Genomic DNA, 15,683 nt, shown 5'->3' on the forward strand with positions numbered 1-15,683 from the left:
ATAGCACAATATGGCAAAAGTTCTGTGTTCTACTCAGTGGACCAGCTACTTCTTGCACAACTATGATCAGTGTCGTATAGATAAACCAGTTACCTCATTATACTTTATGATGGGTGTACTATGTAAATCACGATGCCATCCTTGGGTATTGTACATGCTATACAAAATTATGAATAAACAAAAGCATCCAGCGTCCAGCGCCAGGCAGGCTGCCGGTGGACACACAACAGGGCAAACACGCTGGTCCAGGGCTCAATCGCTGGCCATGAGGCCGCAGACCAGTAACTGCAGCTCTAAATGCAACCCCCCTCAGCTACTTGTTGACCACTTTGTATGCAAAGACTGCGGCTTCCCTCTAGAAGCACTTACCATTTGCCCCAGTAAAGAAAGCGACAGAACACCAGACCGTGCGTTGCCCAGCGAGGTCAAGGCGTGCCTCGTCAACTGTCGTTCCCTCCCGTGACATGCAGGTGATATCTGGCTATCTATCACCACCCACTCATGGGACCTGATGTTCCTTACCGAAACGTGGGTCAAAGAGTCTTCTAACCCTGACATATCGCTAGCAATCCCCCAGACTACCATTTTGTAGGGATTAATCGACCAGGGACTAAAGTGGGAGGGGGGGTCGCCATTATTTATCGGTCCCAATGGAAAATAACCTCCAGGAAATTGCCTAACTCAGGCCCTATCAAGGCAATGTATTTCAGTATCACGGACCCCACTCACCTGATCCTGGCGGGCGCCCTAATCTACAACCCCCCTGGCACACAGCCCTCTCACCTCACTGAGTTATTGTCCACCCTTGCTGACCTATCCCTAAAACACCCGCATTTTACCATCTTAGGTGACTTCAACCTACATGTGGATGATGCTTCCTGTCCAAAAGCGAGGTCCCTGGTAGAAACATTAGCTGGAATAAACTTGGACCTGAGAGTTCATAGTCCCACCCACACGGCAGGCCACACCCTAGATTTGATCTTTTCGAGCCTGTCAGCCCTTTCTACTCTGGCACCATGCCCTCTGGCCTGGTCCGACCACTCGCTCATTCCTTTCACCCTGTCTATCCCCCCCCATTAATCACGAATAGTGTAAGACCTAACCTGGGTAGGAAATGGCACAAAGTCACCTACGACGCTCTTGAACCAGTACTCTCAAACATGGAGTGGCTCCCGTCTAAGGATCTAGACGCCGATGTGAAAAGACTCAACTCCACTCTTATCACAGCGATTGATGTGATCGCCCCCTTACTCCCCCTCTCCTCTGCCAGATTGAAGCCCTCCGCCCAATGGTTCTCCCCAGAGCTCCGTACGAAAAGAAGCAAATGTAAAAAACTTGAGCGCCAATGGCGACGCACTTATGATCCTCTCGAAAAAAACATATATAGAGCCGCGCTAAAAAGGTTTCACAAATTAAAACAAGCCACTATGAAGGAATACTTCGCCAACAAGATTAACTCTGTTGACAATTCGGCCAAAGCTCTTTTTCAAATTGTGAAAGACTTTACAAAACCTTCAGCCCTTACCCGCCTCTTCTCACCAAGTCAAGAACTCTGTGATGGCCTATCACACTTCTTTCACCACAAGATTGTGGATATTTTCTCCTTTCACACCGTCTAAAGGGCATGGTGAGGTGATATCAGTCCTACCTCCTCTACCGGCCTGCACTACCACATTTGAAGCATTCAAACCTATCGTAAGGGATTCTGTCCAACACAGAATGCAAAAATGTAAATCTGGCTCTCCCCTAGACCCCGTCCCAGCTCAAATACTCACGCAGCTGGGCCCACTTATCACCACCCCCCTAATCTCTATTTGGAATACCTCCCTCTCCTCTGGCCAATTCCCATCGGAATGGAAACAGGCAATGCTAATCCCCATATTGAAGAAAGTGGATGCTGACCCGTCGGTACTTAGCAACTACCGACCTATCTCTCTCCTCCCTAAATCTGCCAAAATTCTGGAAAAAATAGTACAGGAGCAATTGGCCGACTACCTGGAATCCAACACCCTCTTGCATGACACTCAATCCGGATTTAGATCCAGATATATCACAGAGACGGCCCTTCTAGAAGTATCAGAGACCATAAGAGAGAGCATGGACAGAGATGAGGTGGCCATGCTGGTGCCCCTCGATCTGTCCGCGGCCTTTGATACCGTGACCCACTCCATACTACTGGAAAGGCTGCGTGACTTAGGAATACAGGGCACACCACTGCCTTGGATAAATCATTCCTGTCAGGTAGAACGCAACAGGTATGGTGTCGCCCCTACATGTCGAAAGATAAGATGCCCCTTGACTGTGGAGTCCCCCAGGGGTCGGCCCTCAGCCCTCTCTTTTTTAATGTTTACATGTCACCATTGGCAAGGGTGGTTGAGGCCTGTGGTGTAAGAGTGGTCTCTTATGCTGATGATACTCAGCTGATTTTTTCCTTTAGAGACCACTCTGACAGAGGACTGGATAATTTTAAATCTTGCCTCACCAACATTGTTCAATGGATGACATCTAATACATTAAAACTGAACACCGATAAAACTGAGGTGCTATTTTTTAATCTGAAAACCCCTCTGCTGTCCTCCACATGGTGGCCACCTGAGTTGAACCCACCCCCCATCCCGGCCAATTCAGCCCGGAACCTTGGGTTTCATATTGACAATGAACTTTCATGCAAAACACAAATCCAGAAGGTTACATCTGCCTGTTTTGGCAAATTAAGAATGATTAAAATCTCCCCCTATCTGTCTAGGGACTCGATGAGGACTGTCGTGCACGCCCTCATCACTTCATACCTGGACTACTCCAATAGTCTTTATGTAGGGGCTCCTGCATATCTATGTCACCGACTACAGATTGTCCAGAACGCGGCGGCAAGACTGATCTGTCACGTCCCCTATCATCACTCCATCTCCCCGTACCTAAAGAACTTGCATTGGCTTCAGATATCTCATCGCATCCAGTTCAAAGCCCTGGTCCTGGCCTTCAGAGCACTCAATGGGAATGGACCAGGCTATCTCAGAGTCAGACTGAAGCAGGTCCAATCAGTCCGTTCCCTTAGATCTAACCATCTCCGTCTCCTACTCCCTCCCCGTTTCCATCGCTCTAGAAGAGGAGGCAGAGCTTTTGCAGTGGTCACTGCTAAGCCGTGGAACTCCCTACCGCTTAACCTCAGACTCACTGAAGCAGAACCCCTATTCAGGTCCAAATTGAAAACATACCTGTTCTCCACCTACTAGCCGCCTTAGTCACTACCGTACCTGTCCACAGCGCCGGGACACCCCCGGTGGGGGAAGCCGTGCGCTTAATCAAATTCCATAATAATAATAATAATAATATTAGAGTCAGAATGATACAGCAGAGCTTGCCTGCACCTAGGCTTACCTACTGGTAAATGCACAGAATCTGAATTACATTAACATGTTTTGACAAAAATGATTTCTTCGATTAGGCCTGCACCAGGAAGGCTTGTCAATCTGTCAGCTAATCATCTTCTTTATCTACATTTGAAAAGCTTTTGTTTTCACTCAAAGTAGTAAGCCATCTCATGACATGAACTATCGGATGTGAACTTTTTTGAGTTTTCTTACTTTGCATAGGCTTTTTCAAGCAGTGCGCTCCAAAACTCATTGCGCTGAGAGGATTTGGTAAACACCAACTGGTTGTTGTAGGTTGGTAAGCAGTCATCAATAATAACATCCACCCAGTCTCCGTAGCGCCAGAACTATATATAAAAAATTAAAAAAACAATATTAATTACTGTTGGTGGATTTAGAAAGAAGGTTGACAGTTGGCTAATAAACTTATTGTTAGCCATTAATTTTTGTTGATTTATAGGGTTCTTTATTTCTATCTAAATCAATATTAAAATTAAGCAGTTACATTGTGCTATAAAAACCCATCATAGATTCTGCGTACAAATGTTAGGTGATAAGTGAACCATAAGATAAAGTGATATGCCCAAAACACTGTTTGTGCTAAAAAAGAAATACAATGCTTCGATTACAATGGGCACCATGGGAGGGTCTATGAACTCTGGACCTACTGATGTCACACATGCACTATTTTGGCACTAACCCCCATAGGGTAATACTGTGATGCCATAGATATATTATCTCATTTCATGTTATTCCAGGTTAGCAGAATGATAACTATCCTTTTCTGCATATGAATGAGAAATAACTTGAAGTACTTTGCCCATTTATCTACAGAGTAATTACCAACAGGTTTTTTCAGTGATGTAATGTTGTGTTACCTTAATCCAGCTATATTACTTAAACTTGGTGGGATGTAATGCATGTGTGGTAATCCAATTATCCCTCTATCTCTACTTAAGGGACTGAAGTCAGATCAATTATTTGAAACCTTTAGTTTGTCATACATTTACTTTGAAACCTTTGGTAACGAGATATTGCCCAAATTTGTTGATAATGTAAGAGTTGGGAGCACCTAAAACACATACAATTACAAAGTTAAACACTTTGATTTGATTTCAAATTGATTTAGAGCTACAACTGAGGTCAGCAATTAAAACCTCTGTTTCACATATTAGTATATAAAAAGTGTTAAATCAAAAAATTATTCTTTCAGTTTGAAAATACGAACAATATAGCAATTCATCCTGCAATTCAAATGTAATTGAAGACAATCTTAGCGAAAAATAGTCACATACAAATACAGTTACCATTAAAATATGTGCAGAAAGCTCTTAAAAAATGAAACAGCCGAAAGCAGACTCTCACATTTGGGGGGTGCATTTCTGAACAGTAGGGTTCTTGGATACTCATATTTCGACAGTTGGTCATACATGTTGGGTTTTCTTGTCTTGAATACACCACAATCAAAACGAAGGGGGCCAATGGCAGATTGTCTATTAAGTCTGTTTGCTTATGTTTTGAGCCTAAATAAATGACTGATGTGGGATCTGTCTAGGTCTCTGTGTCCGCCCTGATTGCATATCTTGTCCTTATGCTTCTTTTTCACAGGACAACCCTCCACCAAGCACATTTAAGCGGTCAGAACACCTACACCACACATACCGTAAACTGTAGACACAACTCCTGGCACCATCCTGCACACAAAATGATCCCAGTCAACCCTTGCTAAGTGTTTGCTACTTCAACAGCACAACCCAAGCTATGCTCACACATCACCCCCCCCCCCCGATGAAAGTACACATTAGATACATCTCCTAGCACAAAAAAATACCACCTCAAGCGCACATCCATATGATGTCATACTTCCACTTTGCATACACCAATAAAACATATTTTGCACAACATATGGTACCACCATGTGCATAACATGTTATAAGCCATAAAGTTGGCGAAGAATTTGCTGCCACGATGGTCATACACTCATGTTATACTGATACATCTATTGCTTATCATCACAAATCTACATATTAGCAGTCCTAAAGAAGTTGAATTAAACCAGCCAACCCTACATACACATAGAATGGCATCAGAACCATATATTTAACAGGATCTTTCGGTTCGTGCTCTAATATAACCCATCATGACTATTTACGTTCCTACTACAACCTTACCACCGCTTTCCAATATGACTCACCTCTGAATAATATAAAGCACAAACAAATACAGTACCAACACTTAGCCTCTGTTAAATCAGAATCATAAAGGGTGCCAGATTCTAAAACTGCTTCAGGACAATACGAATGGTGGGACTGTGACATGAAAAATGCATTTAACATAGCCTACCTGACATCCATGCCCAAAACATATTTACAAATCTTACATTGCTTGAGAAAATCAGAAAGACTTTAAAATCTCAGTTATCTATTTGCAAGTTGTGATGTGACACGCAGTATGTATCTATGTTTCCCTTGATAGGCAGATCAGTCTTGTGGCAAGGTGTGAGTGTCCAACTGGACCCTGCAAGACCTCCGAAAGCTCTAAGTCCGTCCCAAACTCTGATTAAAGTAAATAGTGATTCTCCTTAAAGTGAGGCATTTGTAGTTTGGCCACATTGGACAACGCAATAATAGCCCTCTACCCCCTTGATGCACAATACACACACAATGAATGTATGATGTCAATGCTGCAGGTGTCATGATATCAACACGCTGCAACCGACATAGAGAGAGCATAAGCAGGTGCCAACCTCAACCTTCAAGAACTGCCAAAACCAGAATCTCTGGTTTCCACTCAGTGCTATCATTGACTGTTCTCACTCTACCACTGTGACTCACACATGGTATAGGAAGGCATCTCATCTGTGGCATATAGGTACCAGGTGCCCTCACCCTGAATAGCATTTTTTGCCACTGTTTCCTTCAACCCAGTATTTTTAGCTCAGATCACTTTGGTTTACCTTGTTACAGAATATGTTTCGATATTCTCTACACACATGAGGAAATCTGGAATTTGAAATCCTACAATGGAAATTTTTGGTGGCTTAAATGCCATGTGCTATGGTATCAGACATGAGACCCAGTTGTGACACTCCTCATATTCTATAGGCATCATTTAACTGACCTCTCAGTGGGAGCATTGGTCACATCCATGATGAAAACTTATGTTGGAACAAGTAGTGCAGTTAAATTTCCACTACATAACCTCCTGACATCATGATGTTTGTGGCCTCTATGGCTAATAGTGGTCTGTGGTTACTTCCTTGTTGAAACAGGTAACTGGGTATTTTAACATTTCAGGTGTCCCACAGCTTTCACAGTCAGCACCACCTAGCAAGGGTAATTCCCTCTAGATAGCTTTAATGAAGGTGAGATAAGATGCCAGGGCATTACGTCAGTGAACACTGAACTGCTTTAATTGTTTAATTATTTAATTTCCCTTGTAAATAAAGATTGAAAATCCAAATGAAAATAACTACTGAAGGGACAACATTGACCAACTCAGGTCACCTAAACCATTGAAAGTATCAACTGAAACAATCCTAACTATAAGATTTTAAAATAAAGTAGTTACAAGAAAGAAAAAGATAATGGAGTTCATATACTTAGGAGTGCAGCATCAGCAAATGTAAACAAAAATTTTTTTTTAGACCTATTGCTTAAGAAGATCGGTAGGACAGATGCAACACACCAATTGATGAGCACAAAGAATTGAGAATGTTGAAATACTTAAGCAATATTCAAATAGCAACCTTCTTTCTCCATTTAAAGAAACCTTATTCTATGAAGATTGGTGAGTATTTATTTTGAATTCTACTTCAAAATTGAGAGTAAAATCTTGCTATATAAATTTAAGACCGCTTTTGGATCATGGGCCCTGCTGGGCGTGGCCGTTTACCAATTAATACTTTAAACCTTCACTCCAGAGAAGATCTAGCTAAGCACTGTTTCGGTAACCAAGTTCAACAGATTTCAGGACCGGAAATGCTGTGCAAGAGTCAAACAATTCTATTTCAACAGAATTCAGTTATCTTCTCACTGGTCTTACTTTAACTATGCAACCCAGTCCTACTCAAGCAATAACCTTACGTCCAGATTGCATCACCTTGTATAGACAATGTTTGGCTTATGTAAGGAGCTATAGGAGAGCACAACCTCATGGAAGAGAGGATTTTTAAAATTATTTTGTTGTAGTTGAAAACCCCAAGTAAAAGGATTTCTGGAAGAAGAGTGTAGAATTACAGCTTGATACGTGCCTGGAGAATTGTCATATGTAAATAAGCTCAATTGGAGAGAAGCCATAGATCGCCTCGATAGAAGAAGACTAAAAAGTAAAAATGGGTGGGAGAAAGAAAGAAATGCAAGGCCCTATGTACCCCACCTTGAACGTATGAAGAAAGAGAACTACACAGACTTCAAGCATCTCTAGCCTGCTGTCTCTTAGGTTGCAAAAAGAATCAGTGCAACATTACATTCATAATTAGGCAAGAATTAGAATTACAATTATGTACAAAAACATAGCTTCCAAAAGAGAAGGAAAATCTAAAATGCCTTTGTGACTAATTGGGTCATTCGTTGTCCCAATGTAGGGCACCACAGGTTACCCATCTGCTGTTTGAATGAAAGAGCAAAACTTTTGGGCTGATTCAAAAATGCACGTAAGAGTGAGTAAAAGAGTATTTCAGTAGACTACTTTTTTACATACCCTGACTGCCCTTTGTGAATTGCCCCAATATACTTAAAATCTTCATATATAAAAAAGTAGAACTAGAAAAGACTGAGCCCTCTTTGCGCGATTTGCCATTAGGGAGTCAGATGTTTTGGGCTGATTCACAAAGGCCTGTATTACCATGTAACAGAGTAGTCCTGTAGCACTACTTTCCATTCTTAAATACTTTTGTGAATAAGCCCCTATAACGTCTTGTCATTGACAAATCACATTTTCAGTTATTAGTTTCACAGATGTCAGAGTTTGCCCTCCTTTACAACAGTCAAGTCCACTTTTCCTTGTTCTCACAAGAATACCACCGATACCCATTGAGGATCTCCTTAATGATTGGTAATAGTTAGGAAGAAGGGGGTGGTGTGAAGATTGACTAAGTCATCACTGAGTAGGCTATCATTCAAAGGACTAACCAATATGATCTGGGGACTACATTTTACTCATAGAGCAGACCAGTAACACCATGTTCTTTTATTGGGTTAACGCCATACAAACCCCAATACCCTCTCTCCCTAACATGCACAGACACAACCCCCCTCACCACCTGCCAGAAACCACCTCAACCACCAGCCCCCCTCCACCCAGCCCCACTCATCTGGGCTGTACCTGAAAGTGAAAGATCCCAGCATAGTTATCCGTGAAGTTCTGTTCATAAGGTATAACGCGGTAGAGCAACCTTTCATGGAGAGTCAGGCAAGCAATGGCAGCTAGGAACCAGCAGTCACCTGTAAACAAATAGACAGGTAAGAGTTAAAGCACAGCCACCAGATGAGAGTGGCAAACACAAGTGGATGGGCACACATACCCAACACAATCCCACTGTGCCAGCATGGTTCAATAATTATGGCCCATGTCCATTAAATTACTCAGGACCTTCATTAAGAACTAGGTAACATGTTTCAGGGAAGCATCATGAACCTCATGAAATGAATGGGTGATGTCTACTTTGTGGCGGTGCACATCTGCTCTCCAGTTGTAGATGCCACGCATTACTAAAGTCCAGTGGTGTTGAGGCGTGTCGCCCACAGGATTTTTCCCACTGATGAAGGCCCCTTCTGCTCTTCAACAGGAAACCATCTGCATGGCAGCTTTCCCCACTTTCTATAGAAGGTTCAGAGTAAGTACCACACTGACTGCTTCTTTCAGAAGTATTAAAAACAGAATAACTCAACTTCACTCTAGTTTTCCATGGACAAAGAGCTGTGCTGGTGCGTTGCAGGTGGTGGACACCGGTACTCATTTTAGGGGCCCGGGATTTATTTTTTCCATCAGACTTTGATACAGAGCACATGAGAGAATAGAGAAAAGGGGAGTATGGAAGGAGAAGAGAAAATGTGAGAAAACTGTGACAAAGGAAGAAACCAGGGATTGAAAAGGAACCTGCACATGTGAGATAAAGTGATAAGAAGTGGAGGATGGTGGAAGAAAGAGGCAAGAGGAGGAATCAAGACCAGGCAGCCTTTCTATATGGCAACACCGGTGACGGGATCCCAAGAAAAAATCTGGCCTCTCAACTTATTTTTTCTTTTGCAAATTAAGTTATATATACAAGCTGAAATCCTATATGGCAGCATGTTGGTGTATACTGCTGTTCCAAGTATTTTTTTCCAGTACTAATGTATTTAATCATTTTTTCAATCAATGTTCACTGTAGGGGCTTCTGGTCAGCCGAATTTCCACTTCTGAAATTAAAGATAAGATATGCTCAGAGTCAACAGCTTCTAACAGCCACTACAAAGAGACTGGCTAAAAGTCATTCAGGGCAGTCATTTATTTCGTCTTGGAGAAGACTTTATTACAGAAGGGCTGACGTTTAGGTCAGGAGAGAGCTTCAATTTCCTAAATGCCCAATCACGGTATTTAGGGAGACAGTGTTCTGAGCAGTATTTCATCTTCTATCATACACTCATGGAGTAAATATGCAATAAATGGTTACAGAGTACAAGTGCACTAATGCGAGACACATTCCTATGCGCAAAATGTACATTATGCCCATTTAATGCAGAAGAAATCCCTTTGCATTGTTGTAAAGTGAAATGCACAGAAATACCTTCACATAGTCGTAGAAAAATCACATATTTTTACAGGAGTACAGTTGCCGTTTCCGAGGTGTAATCTTGCGTACCTTTGTGAATATCTAACAATAAGAAATGTACTCCAAATGTGGGAGAACACCTATAAGAATGCATTTATATATTTAGGACCATAGTTTACCGTTAGCATCCTTTTTCTGTTCTGCACATACTTTTTTTTTAGGGATTGGATAAGGCACACACCAAGCCTCAAGGAGCACAGAGACTATTTACAGAGAATATTTTGTATCTCGCATAAGCAGCACATGCACTGTTCTGAGACGCATATTGCTTACAATTCAGTGGGCTTCCAACTCGCCCGCAGCATACCATTACTAGTTTTCGCCGTCACTCTGAATTCCAATCTTTCGATGGCTTAGTTCCCATAGGCTTCCCTCCCTTTCTTGTGTTGGCTCCTCCCTGAAGCTAGGATCAACCACGTGTTCCTCCTCGTCTTTATTCTTCCTCATCTTTTTGCAATGCTCTATTTTTTCATTTTAAAAGTGTTTTGGTATTATTCCTGGATATGCAATGTATTTTTCTATTTTTTACACAGGTGTATGGCTTCTTATTTATGTTGCTTTCAATCTATCTGCCATCTCTATTGACGCTTTAGTTATTTAAACCCACAACTGTGCTGATCTACGCCTTTCCACTCTAGTCACTCCACTCCATTCTACTTTACGCCACTCCACTCTAGGCCACTCTACTCTATGCCACTCTACACCACTCTATGCGACTCTTCGCCAATCCACTCTATGCCACTCTACGCCACTCTACTCTACACCAGCCTATGCCACTTCACTCTATGCCACTCTACTCTACATCTCTCTACTCTAGAAAATTCTACTCCGTGCCACTGTACTCTATTTGATATTTGATATTTGTGTGTATTTATAGAGCGCAGACATTCGCTCCGACAGGAGCATCTTGGCGCTAGGAAAGCGTGCTACGAGTACATAAAAGTGAAAAAGGATGAAGGAAAAGTGAAGAAGCTGAAACTAGATGGCTGCCAATACTGCGGTGTCTGATTGTTGGTACACCCATGTCTTTAGAAGTTTTCTAAAGATGCTCTCCTTGTCCGTCAATCTAAGATTGACCGGTAGAGTGTTCCATGCCCTGGCTGCCAGGACAGTAAAGGTCTTCCCACCCCTGGTCTTGTACTTAAATCTTGGAATGGTGACAAGATTTTTGCCAGAGGATCTCAGACAACGCGAGGGGTGGTAGCGTATAAAACGCTTTGCAAGATAAAGGGGCCCTGAGTTTTTCATAACTCTGAAGACGGTAAGAAGAAGTTTAAAGAAGATCCTTTTGTGTAAAGGTAACCAGTGGAGGGTGTTTAGCGCCATTGAAGCTGATGACCTTCTAGGAAGTCCCAACACTAATCGAGCAGCTGCGTGTTGTATGCTCTGCAGCTTTTTGAGGGTGGACTTTTTCACTCCCGCCATTAAACCATTACAGTAATCAAGTCTGGAGAGTATCAAATCAAAGCTACTCTATGGCACTGTACTCTAAGCCGCTCTACTCTATGCCACTCTACACCACTCTATGCCACTCTTCGCCAATCCACTCTATGCCACTCTACGCCACTCTACTCTACACCAGCCTATGCCACTTCACTCTATGCCACTCTACTCTATGTCTCTCTACTCTAGAAAATTCTACTCCGTGCCACTGTACTCTATGGCACTGTACTCTAAGCCGCTCTACTCTATGCCACTCCACTCTATGCCACTCCACTCTATATCCTTCTAGTTTATGCCTTCTTGCATCTGGCAGCCAAAGCCTGGAACAACCTCCCCATGCACCTCAGGACCACACAATCATTCCAGCAATTCAGACAAATTGGCTGTTTGAGTAACCACCTCCACGCAGCAGAAAACAGCCCCAGCACCTCAAGACCCTCACTGGTGATTTGCTGCGCGCAACAAATGATTGATTGATTGATTTATTGATGCAACTCTACACCACTCCACTCTACGCCACTCCACATTACTCCACACTATTCTACTACATGCCCCACTACTTTACGCCACTCTACTTCACTTCACACAATCTCACCATACAATACTCATCTCCACTTTATGCCATTCCACTCTAGGACACTCTATGCCACATCACTCTACCCCACTATATCCTACGTCACTCTACGCCTCTCCACTCCACACTAATCTGAGCAACTATACTCTGTGCCACACCACACCACTCCACTCCACTCCATGCCATGCCACTCTATGCTACTCCACTCTACTCTTCGCTACTCTACTCCACGTTAATCTCCTCCACTCCACCCCACTATATGCCACTTTACACCATGCCACTCTACTTCACACTATGCCACTCCATTCTACTCTACACCACTCTATTCTATGCCACTTCACTCTAAGCCAATCTACTCTTTGCCACTACACTATAGCTATGGCACTCTATCCTATGCACTGTACTCCACTCCACACAATGCCACTCTAAGCCACTCCATGCCACTCTACTCTAACTTACTCTACACCGCTATCCCCTATGCCAACTCAACACCACTCCACTCCATGACACTCTACATCACCCCACTCTATTCCACTCCACCCAATTCTATATCCTTCTACTCTACACCACACTACTCCACGCCATGCTACTCTACTCCGTGCCAGAGATGGAGATCATGCCTGGTCCATACATTTTTAAATAACAGCAGCAAATGATGCATTTTGCAGCACAATTTTATAATTAATTGGCTACAAGGATAAAAGTTGTACAAGCAACTCTGAAGGGCACTCAAAGTATATTCCAATGGTTCAAGAGATTCTGAGAAGGACAGATTATCCCCAGTGAGTTGGAGGTTGTACTCCCAGACCCTCCAACCCTTCTCGAGAAAATTTCAGAAACATGGAGCTAAAAGTGTATTCTAAAGCACTCATTCCTGAGGCGTGGCTTGGACAGCAATGAGGACGGGCGCCTGAGTCCGTTACCTCCATCAACCCGAGGGGAACAACAGCGATTTATTGAACGAAACTAAATCAGCGTAACAGCCAAACTACAAGCACGGACGTCGGAGTATCAGGAGCACAGACTGCGGTACCCCACCACAGCCAAAGGGTGCCGCAAGCCAAGAAACGGTCTTCAACACAAGACCAAGACAGACGCGAAGAGGGGAAGAAAATGGCGCTGCACCGATGCTAGCCCTGGTAGAGGAAGATCTGGCCCCGCGAAGAGGAGATTGAGAAGGACCGACAACATATCACCCCCCTGAGCTACCAAGCCAGGTGAGTGCTAAAAGGGTGGCGAAAAGAGAGCACCAAACCGCTTTAAAAGGCTAATAAGCAAGCGAGGGCAAAACGAAACTGAAGGCGCACACTGGCAGTGGCTATCTTGGTCAGCACACACCCGCCGGAAGCAACAAGGTCGGCGAAAAGGCACAGAAGTACATATGTGCGCCTGCAACACCGGGGACAAAACGGAGGGAAACATCTAAAAGCAAAAACAAGGACAAGGGCCATCCGTGAGCCTAGCAGATAGAGACTAGATCGCAAGCACACGAGCAAAGTCACACCTGGTCCAAGAGGAGAACACTCTAGCTCGGCCACACAACGTAAGAGCGGCAGATTGGACAGCTACCTAGCCAGAAGGCGCCTCAGCGAGATGTCTAACCAAGAAGGAAAAGCAACCAACGAAGTAAAGAAATACAAAAACAATCCTGACTCGCCCTTGAAGCTCAAAAATGACACAACTCTGGACACAATTCTCAGGAAAGTCAATGAAGGCAACGAGGTTGCTAGATCCACCAAACAAACAATCGACAACATGCAACTTGAGCTAGCAGCCATTAGAGCACACCAACGCAAGACAAACACCAGGATTGACGCAGCGGAAGTGAGAATCAGTGAGATCGAGGACGCCAACACGCAATCAAGCAGAGCCCTGCTGTCAGTCTCCAAAGCCACCAACAGCCTACAGAAACAGCTGGCTGAGCAAGACGACCGCACAAGAAGAGGCAACATAAGACTTCTCGGCGTACCAGAAGGGGAAGAGGACAAACCCGGATCCAGCTCAGCCCTCCTAGCTCATCCCACACATCACAGGTCTAAGTTTTGCCAAACACTTGGAACTAGACAAGGCCTATCGAGTACCAGCGATGAAACTCCATAGCGCACGTGCCCCCCCCCCCGATTATTTACAGACCCCTTAGATCGCAGCAGACCGAGGCAATATTTGCAGTGGCCAGGAAAAATCAAACACTAAAGTGGAAAGATGCCAAAATAATAATCACCCAAGACTTCTCGCGCCAAACAAGGAAACAAGGAAAGGCTTCCTTGCCCTGAGAGACAGAATGAGAAAGGACAATATCACCTTCAGCTTTGCAGGGCCGGCAAGACTTAGAATCGTGGACAAGGGTCACCCACCGATCTTCGATGACCCGGGAGAACTGAGAAGACACTTACGCAGCCCCCCAGTGGAGGACATGGAGTCGCAAAGCACAGAGACTGCGAAGAGAAGAGCATCATCGGATAACACGAGTGCAGCGGACCAGGCCTGCAATGGACAATAACCATGCACACAAAAGAACACAAGCACACAATCAACGTTTCTACCTTAAGCAACACTCAACCTCATGGTACAGCCTTTATCTAGAACATGAACTCACAAAGAAGATGTTCCTCCATCCCGGGGTGGACCCTGTCATTAACTCTGCAAACTGACACTACCTCAAGGTAGCACGCCTACCTCAGCCACCCTGGGACGAGTGGGAGCCCAACACGGCACTATCTTCCGCACGGACCAAATGTATATCCTTTAATGATGATCCGGGGCAAGCCCCGGGCCAATACCGTAGACAACTGGAAACCCTCGGGGGAGGAGTGGGGGGAGGGAACTTTGCTGTCGCACGCCCAATTTTCGAAATGCGGGGGGAGGGAGGGAGGAGGGGGTGAGGGTTTGGGGGGCGGGGTAGGCCAGTACAGACCATATATTCCTTTTTCTTTCTTTCTCTACTTCTTACATTCTCAACGGACACACATTCCCAGCCATCACGCACCGCAGACAGTCCAGACGGGGCACTCAGGGAGGCACTAGGAGAGGGGTGGACAGACCAAAACGCTTGGAAGCTAACCCCTTACAGACAGCACCAAACAAGAGCGATAAAATACACTTACCATGACAATGCACAGTGACCCCCAACTAAACGTCAAAGGGCTCAACCACCCGATAAAGAGGAGGAAGATAATAAACTATCTAACCAAACTAAAAAGCGATGTATATGTCCTGCAGGAAACAAAACTTTCCGAAGAGGACGCACAGCGCCTAAAGGCGAACTGGGTTGGACTAACCCTGTGCTCGCCAGCCATTCACAAAAAAAGAGGAGTAGTAACGGTAATAAATAAGAAAGCCAGACTGCCCCTACTCGAGCACCAGGCGGACGAGGAGGGATGCCTGTTAATAACCAGCCTGAAGCGGGGGGAGGAAACGATACACATCGCCAACATCTACGGCCCTAACACGGAGGACGAGTCCTTCTGGGGAGAAGTGGGAT

The 15,683-nt window shown here is 44.2% G+C and overlaps 1 protein-coding gene across 1 annotated transcript in view; it reads right to left on the bottom strand.

Annotated features, from left to right (window-relative positions):
• Positions 1-15,683, bottom strand: part of CAPN3 (calpain 3) — a 396,758-nt gene that overhangs the window by 226,888 nt on the left and 154,187 nt on the right. The window contains exons 3-4 of the mRNA XM_078659629.1: positions 8,697-8,815; positions 3,585-3,718 (exon numbers count right to left, since the gene is read on the bottom strand). Of these exons, the coding sequence (XP_078515755.1) occupies positions 3,585-3,718; positions 8,697-8,815 (253 nt within the window). The remainder of the gene's footprint in view (positions 1-3,584; positions 3,719-8,696; positions 8,816-15,683) is intronic.

This window comes from Lissotriton helveticus, chromosome 9 (genome assembly GCF_964261635.1).
Source record: "Lissotriton helveticus chromosome 9, aLisHel1.1, whole genome shotgun sequence".
In the NCBI taxonomy this organism is placed as follows: Eukaryota; Metazoa; Chordata; class Amphibia; order Caudata; family Salamandridae; genus Lissotriton; species Lissotriton helveticus.